Source organism: Anser cygnoides, chromosome Z, assembly GCF_040182565.1.
Source record: "Anser cygnoides isolate HZ-2024a breed goose chromosome Z, Taihu_goose_T2T_genome, whole genome shotgun sequence".
NCBI lineage: Eukaryota > Metazoa > Chordata > Aves > Anseriformes > Anatidae > Anser > Anser cygnoides.
Genome location: NC_089912.1, coordinates 72,482,828 through 72,504,908, shown reverse-complemented (window position 1 = coordinate 72,504,908; position 22,081 = coordinate 72,482,828). Strand labels below are relative to the sequence as shown.

General features: G+C 40.6%; 1 protein-coding gene across 2 annotated transcripts in view; it reads right to left on the bottom strand.

Moving 5' to 3' along the window:
* The window catches only part of IL31RA (interleukin 31 receptor A), a 37,345-nt gene extending 15,776 nt beyond the window's left edge, over positions 1 to 21,569 (bottom strand). The window contains exons 1-7 of one of the 2 annotated variants that reach the window (XM_066988863.1): positions 20,937 to 21,569; positions 20,416 to 20,697; positions 11,787 to 11,871; positions 9,536 to 9,832; positions 8,070 to 8,190; positions 4,981 to 5,165; positions 2,869 to 3,020 (exon numbers count right to left, since the gene is read on the bottom strand). In XM_066988863.1, the coding sequence (XP_066844964.1) occupies positions 2,869 to 3,020; positions 4,981 to 5,165; positions 8,070 to 8,190; positions 9,536 to 9,832; positions 11,787 to 11,841 (810 nt within the window). In that variant the 5' untranslated portion in view covers positions 11,842 to 11,871; positions 20,416 to 20,697; positions 20,937 to 21,569. Of the gene's footprint in view, positions 1 to 2,868; positions 3,021 to 4,980; positions 5,166 to 8,069; positions 8,191 to 9,535; positions 9,833 to 11,786; positions 11,872 to 20,415; positions 20,839 to 20,936 lie in introns of those variants that run through there. The other variant, XM_048049420.2, reaches the window with a different exon arrangement.
* Positions 21,570 to 22,081: the final 512 nt, after the last annotated feature.

Below are 22,081 nucleotides of genomic sequence, written 5' to 3'. Positions count from 1 at the left end.
AAGCGTTTGGACTGTGCCCTTAGTCACATGGTCTGAATTTTTGGGTAGACCCATGTGGAGCCAGGGGTTGGACTCGATGATCCTTATGGGTCCCTTCCAATTCAGGATATTCTGTGATTCTATGAACTGGGAAGTAACTGAGTACTGGTAAAGCCAATGATCACCACAGGTAATTTGCACCTTGCAGCAGATGCATCCCTGGGGAGGCAGTGATCACCTGAGCTTGTGAGCCAGCGGGGTATTTATTTCTTCTGTTTTTCAAGTTACAGGGTCTTCTAGCTCTTAGCCCTGTAACAATGTTGGCTGTGACCCCAAACACCATCAGCATGAGATTAAAACAAAAAGAAGAATTAGAAAACAGAAAATTCAGGGGAGGGGAGGGGAGGGGAGGGGAGGGGAGGGGAGGGGAGGGGAGGGGAGGGGAGGGGAGGGGAGGGGAGGGGAGGGGAGGGGAGGGGAGGGGAGGGGAGGGGAGGGAAACAGCATGGAAAATGGAGCCTTTAAATGGTGAAGGAAGACAAAAGCATGAGGAGTAACTGATATAACGTCTTCTTGGAAAAGTAAGAACAAGGTGAGTAACTTCCTCTTGTCTTAAAAAGGTCCCACTGAAGAAAATCTAACTAATGGCAGTTGGAAACTAGATCATTGTTCCAAAACAAAAAGTGAAAGGAGACATGAAAAGGAAATATTAGATCTGATGTATCAACCCATCTGGATTGACAACACAAAGTAGAAGCAAACAATAGGCACTACAGAAAGATTTAAGTGTTCCTGTACAGAACAAGGGATAGAATCACTACAGTAACATCAGTGTTTTCTTCTCCAAATTGGAAAAAAAAAATCAATAAATTCTCCAATTTCAAACTGAAACAGAAACATGCTACAATTAATTTTCAAGCTGGCTTAAATTCTGCAATGTCAGCAAAGGTAAATAAGCTTTGGAATAAGGGAGATTCCTTCTTGGGTGCCAATTTTAAACAGTAATGTCATGTAAGCGTACAATACTGCCAAAAATTTGTGAAAAAAATTATTGCCTTCTACCAGTTGAATGAAAAGTGAATCATACTATAACAAAATGTAAGCACCGCTCCCTTAAACACCAGAATAAGAAGCACGCTGCTTAATAAAACAACCTCTAACATATGAAATTTTTAGTCCAACCTGATCACAAGAAACTCACTGTCAGAAATGGGAAATTCATGGACCTACAATACTCTGGTAGATAACAAGACTCCTTAGCCAACCTATAGCAAAAAGAACTTCAAAATTATTATTAATCTCCTGAACAACTTGAAGTAGAACTGCAAATATCCCAGTCTAGCTTTTTGTTACTTGCCAAATGGCTGTGAACAATATTTAATTACAAACTTAGTGCATGCAAGTAGAAAAACTGGTGATCATTTTTTCACTCAATAATTACAGTCCACAGCAAAGTATTTTTATTTTTTTTTGGTAGGAAGGCTTAAAAGATTAAGAAAACAGCTGTCATTTGCTCCGTCTTTCTTTTCTATACTTGTTCCAACAGACAGAAAAATGGCTTCTATATCCAACTGATTGTTTGATGCTGTCTTCATCAGCCATTGCCATTGGATTGACTACAGACAAAACTATGAATCATGCTTGCCTAAGATCTACAAAAGTAAACTCATTGAAATTTTTGGCTTTACTGATTATGGCTACTGTTTTTTTTTTCTCTAACACACCTAAGGGAAAAAGCAGATGCAAGTTTTGAAGAAGAAAATATATGTAGACTGTATTTGATAATGAAAAGTAGACAGGTTATTTCTCATGGAAGTGGTGACAAATAGACACAACATACAATAAGCACGTAACGTAGCAAAAAACATGAACGGTTTCAACATGTGTGAAGAATCCCACGTGAATGTAAGCATCACAAGGACAGGTGTGTCTTGGTTTTAAAGGGATGAACGTCTTGAATAGATCTTTTAAATAAATTTTAATTTAGTTTCTAACATCCACTGTAAACCTAAGACATTCTGCCCATCAGATCATCCAGGATATTATATTCTCAGTCCAGCAACTAATGTGTCATATCTACAGAAAAATGTTTTCCATAAGAACATGGGGAGGATGCTAATTAAAAAGCATTTTAGCAACAGGAACTATAGGTCTGACAACTACGACTAGTTACCCTGGTGATTTCTTCTCCTCTCCCAGAATTAAACGTATAATATGTTAAAAATAAATTAATAAACAAGGCCAAGAGAGGCACCTCAGTTTAACGAGCTTAAAAAAAAAGTCAAAGAACCTGACCTATTCTTAAATTTGAAATAGGAAATAGTATGACTGCAAATGGATTCACTTCCATACTGAGAAGGATTGGAATAATCCATCTGAAAGAAGCCATAGTCTAAATAAAATTATGTTTTCTTACAACACTCCTTCATTTAAGTGTCAGAAAGGTAGATTCAGAAAAATAACTTCCCTCATTTTCTATCTTGCAAAACTTATACTTGAATTTACTTGAAAATTAATATATAATTAGTCCCTCTTAATCTGATTCAACTACTATAGCTGGGAGTAAATGCTGTTTTCATCATCAGGATGAAACAGGAAAATAAAATAATTTCTCCAATTGTGTTTAACAGGTCATACCTTAGCCTTTCACAGAAATATTCAGAAGTATGGTGTGTACCAAAACAGACATTGACCAAAAGGAGAGAAAATTAAGATAGATAACAAAACAATAAACCTAAGATCTTGTATATCTAATTATGCTCCACTGAAATGACAAGCTTTTATCATCATATCCAATTACTTCTTCCCTCTTTTACAAATAGCTTTTTATAACATTAAGAAATTAGGCACAAACAAGTCCACATTCAGAAGAAAATGTAAGCAGCTTACCGAAGAGTTTGAATACAAGTTTCTATATCGAACCTGGCAATTTAAATATTGTGCAGGTATAATATCCTCAGGTATTTTCCAGGTTACTGTAAGCAACTGTTTTATACCAGCAACTTTCTTTATGGAAAGTATTTCAGGAGGTTCAAATTTCTCTAGAATTAAGAAGGAAAAGTATTAACAGGTGAAAATGGTTATATACAAGTTCAGAATTGGTCTACATGCATTCCAAGAAGTTTAACTACTTTTCCAGTAATGTACATTCCAGCAGAGAATTCACATGATATTCACATATTGATTTCACATATTCAGATATGATTCTATAGACTTAACTCTACATATGGGAAGTTATCTATAAGCAAGACTGCACACAACTGATTTCATGCTGACAAACTCACTCTCAAATAGATGCGCAGATTTCTTCTGTCTGTATCAGTGCTGAAGAACACTACCAGAGTCTCTTCTCAAAGACAACAGCAGGGAGAAGAAAAGAAGTGGGGCTGGAATGCTAAGGTCATGCCCTAATTGCAGATGAGGGAAGAGTTCAGCTGAAAAGGATTTGAAGATGCAGTAATGTGAAGGAGACGATGGGAAAAGGATTAGCACTGAGAAAAGAGACGGCTGGTACAGAGGATATGGAAAGTGACAGGAAGCCACAGCAGGCTTGAACAGGGCTGGAGAGCTGACAGAGTGCTGCACCAAAAATACTCAATTAAAAGCGTTTTACTGGCTTCATCTGAAAGAGCACTACTAAGCCTTTTGAGCTCTTTGCACTGATTCTAGGATAACTGGCTCTTCTTTACACTTTAATATAGTTAAAACTTGCGCCTCATACAACTTCTTGTGCAGTACACACAGCTGTTTCATGGATACCTGTAAAGCACTGAAGAGCTGAATGTAACATACAGGGTCCAAGCAGAAGCATAGTATTGTTACTGTGCTTATATTATACACCGTACAGCTCAGGAAAAGCCTTCTAGCTGGGAGTCAGCCTAGCTTCACCCTAGATACCAATGTCTCACATGAGCCAGCAAATCAAATGCAACTCCACAACCTGCTACATGCATCGGGAAAAGAAAGATTTTAGAGGGATGTGCATTGTTGCAGGGAAGAGTGACGATGCTGACCTTACCCGTCTGATATCAAAATCTCAATTAACTCTACCAAAATGAACAGAAGAAAATGCAGCAAAGCACAGAGGGAGAAGAGATAGACAAAATAGTGCCATTGCTTCCAGGAATTACAGAATAGAATCATAGGCGATTTATTTATTTTTCCTAACCAGAAAGTAGAACAGCAGAATAAATGATGGGCAGATCTGCAAATAGGATATGATTCATTTACAGCCAAATACTGCGCTGACATCTAGTACCACTCAAAAATACACACAGTCCAAATACCACTTATTTGACAAAGAATTTTAGTAAAAAGCCTTTACTTGTTAATAATTTAAAAACTTTGTAATTTACAATGGCTACTGCAGACATTAGCTAAAACGTTGAGGTACCTACTCCATGCTATGACTACAACTGTATCATTTTGATCACCTCTTGGTAAGTCCAAGAAACTGCTGAAAATTGCTGCCTGTTCCAAGCAGTTCAAAGAATCTTACATATTAAATGCAAACAGTTAAAATATAATGGGAGATTTGCTTCACTAAATTGGAAGCACCCAGATTTTAACAAAATAAAAACTGGGAGGAATAAAACATTTTATGTACTTAATGATGCACTTAATTTCAGAAACTTTGTAATTTTATGGCTTAATTTTTTAGGTAGTCCCGGGTGGAGCCAGGAGTTGGACTTGATTATTCATGTGTCTCTTCCAACCTCAGATATTCTATGATTCTATGAATTTTAACTAGCAATTAAAATGAGATGGTACTTTAAAAGCAAACCGATTTAAAAACAAATGAAACCTAAATAATTGTTTCAAAACTTAAATTGAAAAAAAAAATATTTTCATATTTTTGTTCTACAAAAACTAACTTTACATACAGAATTTGTCCCAGAGACCTTTAGGCCATGTTTTACAGAAAGGGAAAATGAATTGTGAAGGTGCTATCAGTTCAACATAATCTGTGATGTTATCTTTACTTAACGCTTTTTTAATTACCTATGTTTTCCATAGCTATAGGAACACACTCTGATGAAGCTTCACCCAAAACATTTTGAGCTTTCACTTGAAAACAAAAAGAATTACTAAACGGAGTATTTGGGTGACGAAATGAGCATGATTCGGTTTTGCTTCGGCAGCTGGAGAGCTCTGAGTCCGGCATAATCAGACCTTGCTTATTCTTACTAAAATTAAGAGAGAAAAATAGCAGGAGTTAGCCATTAGAAGATTTTCTCAGAATAAATCTGATTTTTAGGTTAGGAATTAATTATTATATGTTTTTGAGGCTGCAGGACTTTAATACTAAAAACCTCCCTAGGTAATGCATGTGTGCAAACAAATGTTCTTTCCTAACTGCACTGCTCCTGCATTCACTCTATAAAAACTAAACTCAATAAATAATGCATATGTATAGCCCACAAGGACTCAGCTTTAATTGTCATTAGTAAGACAAATTCCAGCAAGCAGTAATGAAAAGTAAAAATGACTTAATGGGGGATTCATAGGTTATTATTATTTTAGATTAAAATCAAAGAGCAGTGAAATAATCAAGTCACTCCACACAAGACCTCCTTTAATAATACGTATGTAGATACAGCTAGGAACACATGCCTCATGATACAGCTATGAGATAGCATGCAGACCTGCTGCTGGCCAGAGATGAGCCGTGAGGGACACTGCTTGGGCCTCTGGGAGGAAAGACCAAAGAAAGTGGAGCGGGGGGGTCAACAAAACCAAAAACTGCTGTGCAACAGCATCTGGGAGAGAGGGATGAGAAATGTGAGAGAACCAGAGAAGCAGCCCTGCAGACCCGCAGGTGAGTGCAGCAGGAGGGCAGGAGGTGCTCCAGGCAGGCAGCAGCAGTTCCCCTGCGGCCTGTGGAGAGGCCCCTGGTGCAGCAGGCTGTCCCCCTGCAGCCCACGGGTCCCACACGGAGCAGATCTCCACGCTGCAGCCCGTGGAGGAGCCCCCGGTGGAGCAGGTGGATGTGGCCGGGAGGAGGCTGCGGCCCATGGAGAGCCCCCGCAGGAGCAGGCCCCGGGCCGGAGCTGCAGCCCGTGGAGAGGAGCCCACGCAGGAGCAGGGGGTCTGGGGGGAGCTGCCGCCCGTGGGGGACCCGTGCTCCATGTGGGAGCAGGTCCTGAAGAGCTGCTGCCTGTGGGCAGCCCCCGCAGGCTCAGTTCGGGCAGGACGGCATCCCGTGGGAGGGACCCCGCGTGGAGCAGGGGCACAGAGTGATGGTGACCAGAGAGACGAAGCCTCAGGGACTGACCGCAGCCCCCATTCCCTGTTCCCCTGCGCTGCTTGGGGGGAGAAAGTGGAAAAGGGTGGATAGGGAAGGGCATTTATGGTTTGCTTTTAGTTCCTCAATGCTTCCTCTTGTTTGTTAGTAATAGGTAGTAAGTCAGTCTCCCTGTGCTGAGTCTGTTTTGCCCATGATGATAACTGTTAAGTGATCTCCCTGTCCTTATCTCAACCCCTGATCCACTTCTCATCATATTTTTACCCCCTTTCCTTTTGAGGAGGGGGAGTGAGAGGGCGCTTGTGGTGGAGTTTAGCTGCCGAGCTGGGTAAAACCACCACAGTAGTCATATAGTAAAACAAACAGGGAAGTAGATCTAGATTAAAATTAATGGTTAGATTTTACTGGAAATAGATCTGCAATTCACTGTGTGGTTGAAGAAAAAATTGTGCCGGTACAGGAAGGAACTGTATCAATACTTCTTTTCAACAGCTGGCACAGTTTATGGTTTCACATGTTCAACTGTTACAAAACATAGAAACACTAGAAGCAGTAAGAAGTTCTACCTAACGAAGGTGGACTAAAATGTCGAGCCTGAAGTAGAGACAAAACTAAAGATATTTTCCTGTCCTTCCATTTGCATAAAAAAGATGTAATATGCTAATATAACTTACAATAAGAAAGTATTTCCTTTGGAGTCTACATTCCTTCCATTTCTCAAGGACATCTTATGCATTTTAGAAAACTATTCATGCAAACATATCTACAGCCTTAAGCAGCAGTATTATGAAAAACACATTGACAAGTATATTTGATAAAATCTGTGCTGTCACCTTCAAAACTGAGATTTGCCTTGAAACAACAGTGATTTCACTATTTTCACAGTAACTTACGAAAAAGTAAGCTACTAAGCAAAATCTAAAATTTCACTAAAACTGAAAGAATCAAATAACTCCTCCTATAATGGGGTTGTGAAGATACTAAAAAGCACAAGACTGCATAACTTGTATTTGTAAATGCAAATCCCCAGATATGAGCAAACCAAAAAGGACAATTCTTGATTCTTTCACTGAGACGGTATGACTCCAAAGACTACTAGGTTAAAGCCTAATGCCATCAAACACTATTGCTGTTGCTTGTCATTATACTTGCATAGTTCTGATTTTTTTCCCTACCCTAAAACAGCCTTCAGATGAGAAGTATGGTTGTCAATCACTATATTTTAGAGTACTATACTACACAAAATGCTTCGAATTAGAAAAGCACCTTGAAAACTTATTTAATCTAAAATAAATAAATAAATCCTAAAATACCCCTACGTGCAACACCTTAGTACAAACTGTTGTATATGTTATTACTAGACAGAACAACAGGGGCTTTAATGGTTTTAAGTGGGAATTGTTTAAAGTAGGGGAAGAAGGCATCCTTCCCCATTCAAAGCAAGGACTGTTAGGAATTTTCTCGGTTACAGTCCAACTAAGTGCCTCCATTCTGACTCAGCAGTAGAATATCCTAAAAGATTATATTTGTACCTAGGCTTACCCAGTTTGACCTAATTAATAATGGTACTTCAAGGAAACAAGGGAACATCAATTCAAACAAATATTTTTGTACTGAGCATTGAGTTAAAAATGTTCATTTTGTTTATACAGAGCACTAGAACAGTATCAGGTTGTAATTTTTTTAACCATTATCAATACAAAATTAATTGTGCTTACTGAGGAATGCCGCGACACTGAACTAGATGATGCTTCCAGGTTTACTTTAAACAGAAGTGAGGATATGACGGGGAGGGAGCTAGCAGTCTTACCCCAGCATCCCAGTTCCTGATACATCCAATACTTACATTTTTCTGTAAAGAGTATAGATTGTTGTAAGATTTGTTTCTCTTCCTGAAGTCCAGTTGCAGGTAAGTTCAACATTAAAGTAATAAATGCAGGAAATATTTCCTGGTGTGTCTGGTGGAACTACAATGACCAAGGAGAAAAAATTATTCTTATAAATATGAACAACTTTAATATATAAAACTTCCTATATTAGTCAGAAGGCAAATCTTCACTATGTGGCTTCCACAGAACTCCATTTTTTTTCTTATTGCCCTCAAAACTCTTCACAAAACCAAAACCATTCCTTCCTTCCTCAGGGAGGCAGGGAGACTGGCTCCAACTAATTCTCAGAAGTACTTGACTGAATGGGCCTGGTAACTCATAGTATAGTTTATAGTAACTCATTAAACGTCTTATATCAAACCAAAATATGTTTTGTCCTGAACATCTAAGTACGCTCCCTGTAAAGTGTCTGTAGCTAAGCACCAGTCCAGCCAGTAGCAGGAAAACAAAGAAACAGCAAAAATGTACAAGCGTTGTCTGAAAGATAAAGCTCCTCTTGGTTCCTTCCCAGAATACCTAGCCACATACCTTATTAAAAATGCTAAACTGAGAAGCCTGCATGGCCTCAGACTGCAGAAGACAACTTCCTGGGAAATGTATCTATGTGACACTGAAGCAACCACTAATTTCACTTATAAGCAAGATGGCACAAAGGAAACAATCCATAAAAATGTAACACCCTCAAAGATACCTGCGTTAAACACAGACTTCTTCACTCACTAGAAGAAATGGGAGTTGAAAGGAAGAGAACTGCTCCCACTGAAATAAACTGATTGAAGAAGCCATTTCTGTAAAATAATACTTTTCTGTTCTACCTAGCACATTTCTTAAAAAGATCTTCCTTTTGCTGACAAGCTTACAGCACACTTCACTTTGCAAACAGGTAATATTTTCTGCTGTTCTTTATTCTGGGGGTTTATTTCTCTGCATTTACTGCTTCCTTACTACAATGGGATCCCCATGCAGGCATTAGTATAACATGGACTTAACCTGCTCAATAAAATAGAAAAGTAGTATTTATATTTATCCTGCAACTTTCTCCAGATGAGACTATGATTATAATTTTTCTGGAGCAGAGGATTAGAAAGGAAATCATCCCCTGAGAAAGCTTAAGTTGGCTAGGCTAGACATGAGAAATAACCGAAGAGAAGGATCTAGTAGTCTCTGAATTCAACAGAAAACGCCCACTGCTTTAGCTGGTCAAGTCAGGGTCAGAGAGGTCATGGACTAGCATCAATAAGGATTGCCAGAAATCTTCATGCTTTAGTTTAGAAAAAAAAAAAAAAAAGAAGATACTTGAATACAGGTCTTGTAATGCCCCAAGCTAAAAAACAAGCAAACAAACAAAACTAGTTCTAAAAAAAAAGATCTGACAGTAAGTTACTCAAGAATATTAAAAATTTTGTCCCATATTTCTACTTACAGCCAGATTTAACTTCAGTGTGAACCAAAAGTTGTTCTTTGCCTAGGTACTTGATGAAACATTTCACATGTGCTTTGTTGTAAGTGAAATTATGGATGATTACACTAGATACAGTCTCATTCACAATGTTATAGTTTTCCTGAGCAATCAATTCACGATTCAATTTCCAGATTATGTGGCTTGCATTTCTTTGAGGCGTATAGTGTTTTCCAAGAACACAGAATAGTTTCAGGGTGGATCCTCTTTCAATTTCAGGAGATGAAGGAAAAATATCAGCATCTCTGATAGAGTTTTCATCTAAAAGCAAAATCAAAGACATCACATTACCTAGACTCTTTCAAAATACCTGTGGAAAAATGCTACCTTATTTTGCCATCAACATATATGTCTACACATCATTTAATTAGATTTCCATACTTTCCCAGATAGAGTGGAGAAATTTCAACTCATATGTCCTTTAGTAGAAGTAAATGAAGAAAAGAGGCTGTTGCCATTTAAATGTTTTTAAAAAACATTCCTATATATAAAAAGTACACCTGCAATTTCATTATATCATTACTAATGAGTATGTCAGAAAGTACATCAAACTGTTAAGTTTGAAATCTGTAAGCAGGCTGCAGTATATTTCAATGTTTCATTAGGACTCTACCCTTCACAGAATTTAAAATCTCAAACACAGTGCAGGAATTCTACGCAAAATGTACATAAAAGGAAAACACAGAAGGAGGGTGAATGAGTGAACTCAAAGTTCTCAAAGAGAACTCAAAGAACGTAAGAATCACCCAAAGGAATCCTGCAAGGAGCTATTTTATATATTTTACTGATGCTACTTATTTCTTGGAGCCAAATTTCATAAATAAATCTGTTATATAAAAACAAAAACACATCTTTCAGAGATAGTTTTTTGTTTTGTTTTGTTTTTTTCTGGAATTAAGAAATTAAAGGGAACCAAATATTAAACTTTCTTCCTTGTTTTCTGTTAATTCTCTCCTGGTGTATTTTAACCCTTACGTGACTTGATTTCTGTCTGTTGTTTTGCTGTCTTTTTGGTTCAAAGTAAATTATTTTAATTTCAAATTAATTAAATAAAACATGATTGTTTATTTTGCATACTGCTACACAGTTTCCTGTCTATCACATGTAAGCGTTCAGCTGCCCTGCTTCATATAGTTCAAGCTTCTACAAACATATGAATCCCCTCTTCCATGTAATCCCCAAACAATTTGAGATGCCATTATGTAATACACTACTGTTGTGTGTTAAATTGTATGTGACAAATTGCATTGAATTGTCAATTACCGTCAAACAGTCGTTATTTCAGTCTGGCCCTGTGATTTCCTTTTCTAACCTATACTATTCAACTTAATCAGTATAAAGTGCCACTGTTGTCACAAGCAGCATTGTTAATCCCCATGTCACCTATTCACTCTGGTGTTACTCCCTTCCCACATCAGAAAGCATAACTGTGTAAGAGAACTATAGGGAAACTGAAACAAACGAAAAATAAGAGCTTGGCAAAAACGTATGTAGTTTTCCATGCAGATCAGTTTTGTAACCACTTCGAAACCAGCCATACAAACAAGCACTGCAATGGAAGGAGATGGAGATCCAGAGGTAGAAGGTGAGCAGGACTGCCGTGTTTCCCCCGGCTTCAGCAGTTATGCAAGCTTAAATTGACCATGGAGCTGCCAAATTTATTTTAAAAATGACATTCACATACCGTTAAGTAACTTGTAAAATTAGGGATAATATAAGAATGTTAGTAGTCATTGCATGAATTTATGAAAAAATAATATGTGACCTAAACCTGTCCCGAAGCAGCACACATTAACTGCTCTTTTAGTTCTCACGTGTTACATAAATATTAATTTGTTCCATTTACGGATCTCCAAAGTTAACAGTCTTGACAACCCAACAAGAACTGACCTATGCATGGTATGATTTTCTTATGCAGTCTCCTCCTATATCCTGTGCAGCAGAGAAACAGCTACCCAGGTAAGCTTTAAAATATTCTTTTTTAAAAACACAAAAGAAAACAAATCCAGGCTGCAACAATCATAATTTACATTCCACAAAGAGATCAAGAATGCTATAAATTATTTTTTCACATTATACTGTATGCTATTTAATGTGTACCGTATGGTTCTATTTTTTTTTCGTTTTAATAATGCTTGGAAATTTTACTTGGTGAAAGACACCTTTTCGAAAATTTTCTTATGGCAAGACAAGTGCTAATAATAAAGAAACACACCTGCTACAGAACTTCCGCAGAGCAAGATGAACATCCAAATCCAACAGCTGAACATTTCCTTTTCATAAACTATGGGCAGGAAACACTGTCATAAAAAATAAGAAATACATACATAAAAATAATATACTTCAAGTAAAGGTGTCCCCGTAACTTTAATACTTTGCAAACATTTGTGTAAGAGTTAATGATGACTCACTTGGATTCAAGTTTGCTTTATCTAAGTGTAGGTTCCTGCACAATGAGAGAAATTTGATGCAATTTTCCTAAGGTAAGTGCTTGAGTTTTCCATGAAGAAGAGAGAGGTAAGCACACCTGAAATCCTTCTGGGGGTGATCCAGTCTGCCTTCCAATGGCAGTGTAAAGAATGGTTGAGAAATGCCTTTATGTCTGTTTGAAATTCAGCCTGCCTAGCTATCTTCTGTGGAGAGACATTTAGCAAGGCTAATTTTTTTTAAATGTCTACAAGAAAACTACATTCCATTCAAAAATAAAGGAAAATCATAATGGTCAGATGACTCCAAAAAAGGCTTTACCAAATTCATAGGAACATGAACCAAAGATTACCATACCTTTGTGGTAAACAGTGATGCAGTCGGTACTTTATGAGCTAGACCAGTGGTTGCAGAGAAACTAACACTTCAAAAATGATTAGTGATATCAACAAAACTGAGCAAAATAGTCAAGAGCCGTACAAGATGTGCCTAATCAAAGCTATGACAGAGCAGGAAGGGTAAGCCCAAGAGAAATCAACTTCACACAATAATGGGTTACAGATGCTGCACTGGCATAAGTACTTTTTTCTGCTTCAAGAAGTACATCATCTTATTAGGTAGTTAAATAAAATGTTTTGTAGCAGCTCCATGAATATGGCTTTAATCTTGGAGGAAATGCTCATTCATGAGAACACCAAATCCTGTGTGTGGCATGCGAAGATAAGCATGTATAACTGTTCACAGGAAAGAGCTTATGGCATTTAACATAATAAAGCTCTATTATTCTTTTTTGTAGTCTTAACTACTAGCAACCTGCGACAAAAGCTCAACATGTATTCTATGTTGTAAAGACTTCATGAAATAAAACCAACAGTTCAAAACATTTTTTTCCTAAGAAAGAATCAAGAAAAAAGAGAGGATACAATTGTCACCACAAAGCAACTGTCTAGACTGAACGTGAATTCACTGCTCTATGCAAGAAATGGTCATAGGTTTTCTTATCTGTGGCCTACTCAAAATATATTTCAGCTAATGCCAAGACCAAAACAAATATCTTGATTCTCCCCAAAAGGGGCATGCAAACATTAGTAAATTAAACATTTTTAATTGTTTAGTTGTAATTTTTAATTGTTTAACTTACTTAAACAAGTAAACAAAACAATTAGTAAAGTATTACAGAATACCATCCCTTCCAATTTAGGAAAGGAACAATTTACGAGAAGTTTTTAATAAAATTAACAGTCCATTTCAATAGAAGATGGTGCAAAAAAAGCAACCGTAAGTTGACATGGACACTTGACTTTATCTGGGAGCACCAACTGACTCTTCTTCTGGAAGTTACTGGACCATGTCCAGACGTTTTGTGATAAAAATGAAAAGACAGTATGAGCAAAAGGACCAACTTGGTAAAAACAGAAAACAATTCAAAGGGTTCAAAAAGTCTTGCAAGGAGATGCCGAACAATCTGACATATTAAAAAAATGGGGAAAAAAGAAAAAGCTTCATAAGTCTGTCACACACTTCCCACTCTAAAAACCTATTTTATTTCCTTAAAATTTCACAAAAACCTAACAGTTTCTGCTGAAATCTTACATGCTGGTTCTCTGTTTTTGAAGAGACAAGATAGAAGAGGCAGCCTTTCAGCCAGAATAATTCAGCTATTTCCAATAATAGGGAAAACACTTTTTGACCAGTCTTTTGACTTGCTCCAGCAATCCCATACTTTTTTAGCTAGGAATCAGAACGCAAAAGCATAGGAAAGTCAAAACCATTTCTGAGTTACGCTTGTTCCAAAAACATCCCATACCACCAAATACTCTACTACAGTGGAGGGCAGCACTAAGAAGCCCAGGCATAGCAAATCTAGCCACAAGCCTAGTAACAAGCCTTCAAAAAACTCTGGTTCCATGTGCCTACCCAAAAGCTTAAACAAAGATCAAATATCCCATCCATTCTCAGTGACCTCCTTGTCCTCTACCCTCAACAGTTTTTCTCTTCTTTCCTAGTGGTTTCTACACAGTCATTTCCACTTAGTAAAAGAGAAAAATATATATATATATGTATATACACATACGTTTTTGCTAAGGTAGCAAATGTGACTTACTATATGACCTGAAGAGCATCTGATTTGCTTAAATAGAGAACTGCATGGGGCCTAGGGAGAGAGATCTCCAAGGCATTTCTTCCATTTTCTTCTTCTGTTAATTTGGTTCAGTCCTGATGCTACCCTTCCACCTTCTCGAGTACCACTGGCAGCCAGTTATTCGACGTGCAAGTCGCTAACTACTGCACGCCAGAAACCAGAAGGTGACTCAGCAGGTTACATCTCTTCCCATCTTATGTGGCAATCATACATGACTAAATAGGTCTTTAGCTGTTTACTTGTTTAAGAAATTGCACACGTAAAAGTGTACTAAGAAGGGTCTGGTGATGGAAAAGTCACACCATAAATTCAGAAGTGCTGAAAGCACGTGACACAAAACTGGGAGGAGGGGCTGATAGAGCGGAGTCGTGCACCATCCAGAGAGACCCTGACAGGCGGTCAGGTAGGCTGACAAAAATCTCGTGAAGTTCAACAAGGAGGAGCGCAGAGTCCTGCACCTGGGGAGTAGCAACCCCAGGCACCCACGTGGGCTGGGGGCCTCCCAGCTGGGAAGCAGCTCTGTAGGAAGGGACCCGGGGGTCCCGGTGGACACCAAGCTGAACGTAAGCCAGCAAGGTGCCACAAAGAAGGCTGACGGTAACTTGGCTCACACTAGGCAAAGTATTGCCAGCAGGTCAAGGGAGGTGATCCCTCCACTATGTTCAGCACTGGGCAGCCACCCCAGAGGAGTACTGTGTCCAGTTCTGGGCTCCCCAGTGCAAGGGAAACACAGAAATACTGGAAGGGGTGTAACAAAAGGCCATGAAGATGATGAAGGGACTGAGCATCTCTTTTACAGCTGGGACTGCTTCGCTTGGAGAAGAGGAGGCTCAGAGGGATCTCATCAATATACATAAACGCTTGAAGGGAGGGTGCAAAGAGAACGGGTCCAGGCTCTTTTCAGTGGTGCCCAGTGCCAGGACAAGAGGCAAGGGGCACAAACTTCAATGCAAGAGGTTCCTTCCAAACATCAGGCAGCACCTCCTCCCACGCTGTGCGGGTGAGGGAGCCCTGGCACAGGCTGCCCAGACAGGCTGTGGGGTCTCCTTCTTGGAGATCTCCAAAAGCCACTTGGACTTGGCCCTGAGAGAGCCTGCTCTGGGTGTCTCTGCTTGGACAGGGGTTGGGACAGATGGGCCCAGAGATCCCTGCCATCCTCAGCCATTCTGTAGGTCTGTGAAAGACACCTAGAGAAGCTAAAATCAGATGAGTAAAACTGCATGAGCAGAACCATTTTCTTCAACAAGAGCTATTTAAAAACTCGATTAATCAAAACATGATTTCTTGCAGGAAGGGGAAATCATAATGAAGATATTTTTTAAAAAGGTAATATTATTGATGAAAAAAGGCTGCCTCAACACCAAAACAACTGTTCTTCCATTTTTCATTTTGAAATCTAAGTTATTTGGAATTATTATGGTTTAAAAATATAAATAAGTCAGAAGAAAAAATGACCCTAACCAACTTCTCATTACATTTTCTATGTAAAGCTGTTTCTCGATCAACTTTCATAGAATCATAGAATATCCCGAGTTGGAAGGGACCCATAAAGATCATCAAGTCCAACTCCTGGCACCACACAGGTCTGCCCAAAATTTTAGACCACGTGACTCAGTGCACAGTCCAATCGCTTCTTAAATTCAGACAGGCTTGGTGCAGTGACTACTTCCCCGGGGAGCCTGTTCCAGTGTGCGACCACCCCCTCGGTGAAGAACCTCTTCCTGATGTGCAGCCTAAACCTCCCCTGCCTCAGCTTGACACCGTTCCCATGGGTCCTGTCACTGGTGATAACGGAGAATAGGTCACCTGCCTCTCCACTGCCTCTCGCGAGGAAGTTGTAGACTGCGATGAGGTCCCCCCTCAGCCTCCTCTTCTCCAGGCTGAACAGGCCTGGTGACCTCAGCCGCTCCTCATATGTCTTCCCCTCTAGGCCCTTCACCATCTTTCCTCCTCCTCTTTCCCATTTTTCAGGATGGGAAAGTTTCTTCCACTTAAACCTAATTCTGAGATCATTTTTAACTACACAAACACATACTTCTGTATGCAATGTAGCTGCTGCACCATGCATAAAGAACATGGTACATTTACAAGTGGAACCAGCAGTATTTCTTTAGCCTGCATAAAACGTAAGCCCAGTAATCTTCAAGATTTTCTAACGTTTTTGTTGGAACCTAACAGGGTGTCCTTTCCCACTAGGTATAAATACAGCACTCTTAGCAACTGACAACAAAAACTGAATAGTGAGTGTAGTCTTTTATTCAGTCTTTAGCAGCAATCGCAGGAGCTCTACCATGCAAAGAGACAGAATTTGCTCTATCAGCCAATGCTGATTGCCCCGAGCCCTAGCGTGAGCTACCCCAGTGAATTCATTTGGAATTAATACAGAAAAAAGAAACAGATTCATTTGGAAAAGGTGTAAGCATCAGTGTCCTGAACTCTACTATTCAAATCTACTAGTGTTTACACAAATCCTGGAGGGAAGGAGGGCATTTTGAGGCAAATAAACCCAATGTGAACTTCTGCATTGTTCCCAGAAAACAGGCTGCAGAAGCATCAGCTTCCACGACCAGTTCCAAGGGTGAGTACCAGTGGGTATCAGAAGAGGAAAAGCATAGATTTCTCTACACAGGTCAGAGGAGAGAATGACACACAAGCATACTGGAGGAAGCAGCAGCAGTGAGGGACAGTCAATTTCCTCTCTGAATTCTCTAATCCCTACAAATCATACCTTGGCAAGCCCGTTCATGGGGAAAATGTCAAACACTGTAGTAAATGATCCTGAGCACACTGGTTTTGTAACCTGCAGTACTCAACTGAGCTAAAAATAGTTAGCTGAACCTTAGTCCAGGAAAAATAAAACTTACAACTTTGACATTTAAATAAAAATTCACTTGAACAGTAATTAAGCACATTTTCTGATGAAAAACAAACCTATTTAATTTGAAATGATGGCAACTTGCCTTAAAACCCAAAACTATCATCACCATTAAAATTACTACTTATTACTAAAATAAACACAGAGTATTATTCAAACAACACAGATTTATTGAGAAAATAGAAACCAGTAAGTTTCCAGAGACATCTGAAGAAGCAACATGGAGAAGAGCCTCTTGAAGCTCAGCGCCAACTTCTGACCACAAAAACTTGTTCTACATATGTCATAGTGGAAAAAAAAAGAACAGAAACAAAGGCTGTAATCATTAAGTTCAATGACTTGTTAATTTACAAACTGCAAGTTAACTAGAAACTGAAAAAGCAGGAAAGACGTTTTCCTCTTTCAGCCTCTAAATAATGATAATAAAGAACAAAAAGGCACAACAGGAGAAGATACTTTTGTTCTAAAATCCTGAAGGACATAGTGACAAGGAAAGGTCAGTTCAGCTAAAAACTACTGATAACATTTATTTTGTTTACTATACATTGAAGTTACAGATGCAAAACTTGTTTGATAAACCCTTTCCTTTTGTATGGAACATTACTTAGCAGAGTATTAAATATTAACACATTCTGATATACAATGCTATACGTTATCTTTAAATTCCAAAATTCGCCTAAATACAGCTTGACACTAATAAAAAAAAAAGTATGTGTCTAGTAAGTAGAACACAATTCACTGTTCTCTAAACAAATACAAATATAACAGATAGGCCTTTAAATATATCTTTAGGTACAGATGCCGAGCTAAATAAAACAGATGCAGAACAAATATCTGTTTGTCAATATATTAATATATAAATCCTCATAATAAAGACTTTAATTTTAGGGGAAAAGCTTAAAGCTACAAACACAAAACAAGATTTAATTCCTGTATTTTACATATAAGGGCACTTTTTTTTTTTCATTTTAAGTACACAATCATATCTGATTTGATAATGCTTACTAAAAGAAAGGCCGAGACATCAATACTACCAGTACTGAATGTTGGCCATTACTAGAGACAACTGCAGATCTGGTAGCTGCACAGTCATTCCTTGTTTTTGTTTTACCTGTGAGAAAGAAGAAACAGTCGAGCAAGGGCTTAAATAGGATTCATACCCAGGTCTGACCCTGGACTTTTCTTCTTAGCATGAGTTTTTTGGGATCCACAAATGTTAGAGTATACTTTGAAACATGATTTTGTGTCACACCTTGGTAAGACATTATTAGGTAGGGTGGTTACCTCTGTGCCCCTTCCTTGAGAAAAGAAGGATGACCCAAAGAAAAACAGAGAACAAGACAGACTGAGATGCCTGTGCCATAGTAAGCAACCAGACGAGAAATCTGGATGGTCCCTGCAGAAGGATCCATGCACTGTGCTTTAAAGGAAGGTATAACTCTCCTTAAGAGAGGATTGTGTTTTTTTTCCCACTTATTCCAGAACCAAAACCCTTCCTTACCTCCCAAATCTGGCAATTGTTTTAACCTCAAGTTCATAAGGAATATGTGCCTGTCAGAAAATGAGGGAAGATTTCCTGTACTTCTTCAGAGCGCTTGTACCCCTGTCCAGCTTCGCCTTATAAACTAAGATCAGTTCCAGATGCTCCAGAGTTTTGCAAAAAAGACAAAATTTTCCTGGAACGTGCAGAGGATCAGCTACAGCCGCAAGTTGCAGATCCTACCACAGTGCTGCCGGTGTTAAAAGAATAGGGGTAACAATGCAGGTAATCCTGGTCTCCCAGACACAAGAATCAGAGGAAACAAAATGAACGCAAAATATCACTATCAGTCAGAAAAGATGACTGTGACCATGCGTGTTTACATGCCCACATACAACAGCCATTCTGAAAAAGAGACTTAATCATATATTCTGGAACACATTAAAAAGCCATCTTACAGACACAGCTGGTAATGAGTTTTGCACTTACACAACTATTGTAATACTTATTCTTGGTTTTAGTTGTTAATTGGTAATACTGGCAATTACTGTGCATTATTTTGTCTCATATCTTTCTCAGCGATTAAGGTTACTCTGCCTGGCCTGAATATCCTCGTGCAAACATGCAAACACCTAGATGTACTCATCTCAAGTTTATGCAAATGAAAGTATTATACTTTAAGTCCTCTTCAACAGGTTTGTTTTCCATTTCCTTTGATTATTTTTCTATATCCTCTTTTGGAGGTTCGCCATTGCTTCATACCCTTCCTAATGTGTGGACACAATATCCAAATAGTTAGCGCTGGATTTACAGGAGTGGGCTACAGCTTCATTGCATTAATGCAGTTAACGTGTAACATTACAGGGAAGCCTCTACACAGCCCACCTTCACCAATTCCTTCATTTTTCACTGCGAGATGCCAGACAGGTGCCTTCCTCACCTAGGTTGTTAAAGGAACTTAAGATCACTACCAGGACTCCTACCTGCTAATTCCTGCTACTGTACTTCTAAGCACAGCATTAGCCCTTTTTCCCCAACAGAGGAGACAGTCTATCCAAGACAGTTTTTTGTCCTGTTGAGCATGGTCTGTATTCTTTGATTCCAAATGTATTTATCTCATTATAAGCCTGCATGAGACAACTGAATGGTGACCATTTCACCCTGTTAATACTGATCATCTCGTAGAGGACGCATGTCAAGTCTTCCATTTACTGCCCATAGCGTAAACTCATACTAGCAATATTTTTATATCTCAGTCAAAACTGCTGGCTGAAACAGAACTGTGGTGTGAAACTAATTGCAATGGGACCTACTTAAAAAAACAGATTTTGAGATCTGCCAGCATGACATTTTTTAATTAAAAATGTTCCCTACAAGTCCCAAATCATGCAAATAAATAAATAAATACCAGATCCACATCATCACTGTACATAAATCAACACTGTAACGTTCAGTACATCGTGATACAAACCTCCTCTTTCCCCCCTCCCCCTTTTGAAGTCTGTTGTTACTGGTTAGGCTCTGACAGAGGGACCTAAACTGACCACTCCATTCTTTCGCCTGACACACGAAGCTTTCTTCGAGCACAAAACCATCCTTTTGCCCAGTGTCTCAGTTCTCAGGGATCAAAAGGTTGGTTTCAACTGTTTTAGACACCCATCCTCAAAAGACAGCGCTCACACAGCCCGGTAAAGACGCGAAGCCCCATGCAGCCGCCCCAGCTTAAGCACAAGCGCGTGCCGGCGATACCTGTGGCAGATGCGTAACGCACAACTATCACTTCACCTCCCACGAGGCAGAAACTGTGCACGTACAGAAGAGGCATGGGGCCGCATTTAATCCGATACGCCTCTCTAGAGAACAACCGAGCGCAAACACACAGTTTAAGCAGCCAGCAGCCGGCAAAGAGCTTACGCTACCTTTGACAACTCGCAGAAACAAAACCACCGCCAAGCACGCGAACTCTTCCCAAAAGACACCAGCGCGAGCTGCCAAGCCGGGAAATTTCAATCCTTGCTGGCGCGTGGGCTCCGAAGAAACCAGGATCGCGTCGAAGCCCTCGTCGTGAGCGGTTCCACCGCGGCCGCAGTCAGTGCCGGGGCTGCCCCGGCCCGAGCCGCCCCGCGATGAAGAGGGCACGGCCGCAGGGATGCGGCAGAATAGGAAGTCGTCGGGCGCGGCGCGAGCAACGCTGTTTTTTCCTGTAAAAAAAAAAAAAAGAAAAGAAAAGAAAAAAGCCGCGTCCCGGCGCCGGCCGCGGGGCTGCCGGGGAGCGGCGTCGAGCCCCGGCCGGTGCGAGGAGCCCGCCCGGTACCCGGCGCCCGCCCGCCCCGGCACGCCCCGAGCGCGGAGGCCCGGCCCCGCCGCCCGCCCCGTGCCCCCGCTCCGGCCCCGGGGCCGCCTCTCCGCCGCCCGGCCCGGCGCAGCCCGGCCGCCCCACCTGCGGGACGGGCAGGGCTGGGACGGGGGGAGCCGTGCCGGGGGGGCCGCGTCCCGGCCCGTCACGGTCCGCCCGGGGAGCGCGGCCCGCCGCCCGCCACGCCGCCCGCCGGCCATCTTCTGGGCCAGGCCGCGGCCTGAGCAGGGCGGGCGTAGCGGGGTGCGGGTCAGTCAGAAGGGGCACGGCTGCGGCCCCCGGGCCCCAAGAGCGGCTTGGGAGAGGGGCCTCGCCCGCTGGGGGCACGCAGAGTCTCATCTGGTGTTGTTCTACGAGTCCTGAATACTGGCACCCATCTCCCACTGCTTCCCGAGGGGTTTGGGTCCATCCCCTCCATAACGATGTGTATCACAGCGTTTTGGTACAGCCGAGGTGACTCAACAGTGCCTTTAAGTGGCACAGACCTCTGCAATGGAACAAGTGGATTAGGTTAATAGCCATCACTGATGAACGCTCAGAGCAACACGCTTCATTCATTATTCAGGTCATCAGCACCATCAGGAACAGCTGAAGTTATGATCCCTTTTAAAGCTAGCGCATGTGTTCCAACTAATGACAGCCATCAGCAACAAAGAACAGAATAAAAGGAAGAAGTATCAGGAGGAATATTGCAATTAAGAGGGATACTGTGAAGTCAGCAAACAGAAATCCAAAGTCCCCAGCAATATGCCTCTTCAGCACCAACAAGACCTTTCTAAGCAGACAATCTCTGAGAACAGATAACGCACTTCAGTGTCTTAATACAGATATCATCCAGGTGTCTTGTCCCTGATCCAGCAAGAAATCCACACTGGTTCAGTGTGTTTATGCTACGCTATCATCACAGGGAAGAATAACCAACAACAAGCTGTAGTAAATGTGAAAAACCTCTGGTAAAACCAGTGAGATTAGAGCTGTCACCCCTAATCAATTATCTCACCACTCACTCAGGCCCATCACCTCTTCCACTGGGGAGACGGGTGCTGGTGGGGAAGGTCATGCTGCCTCTCTGCTCCACAACTGCCCACTGTTACCAGCCAAGGTCCCCAGGCTCCTCCAGCGTGTCTCCATTGCATCTCTCCCACCTCCAGAATCTGTCTTCACTGACAGTGCTCACCTTCTTTGCATTCCTCAAGCTCTGTTTTTCCCAATCCAATCGCCTACATGCG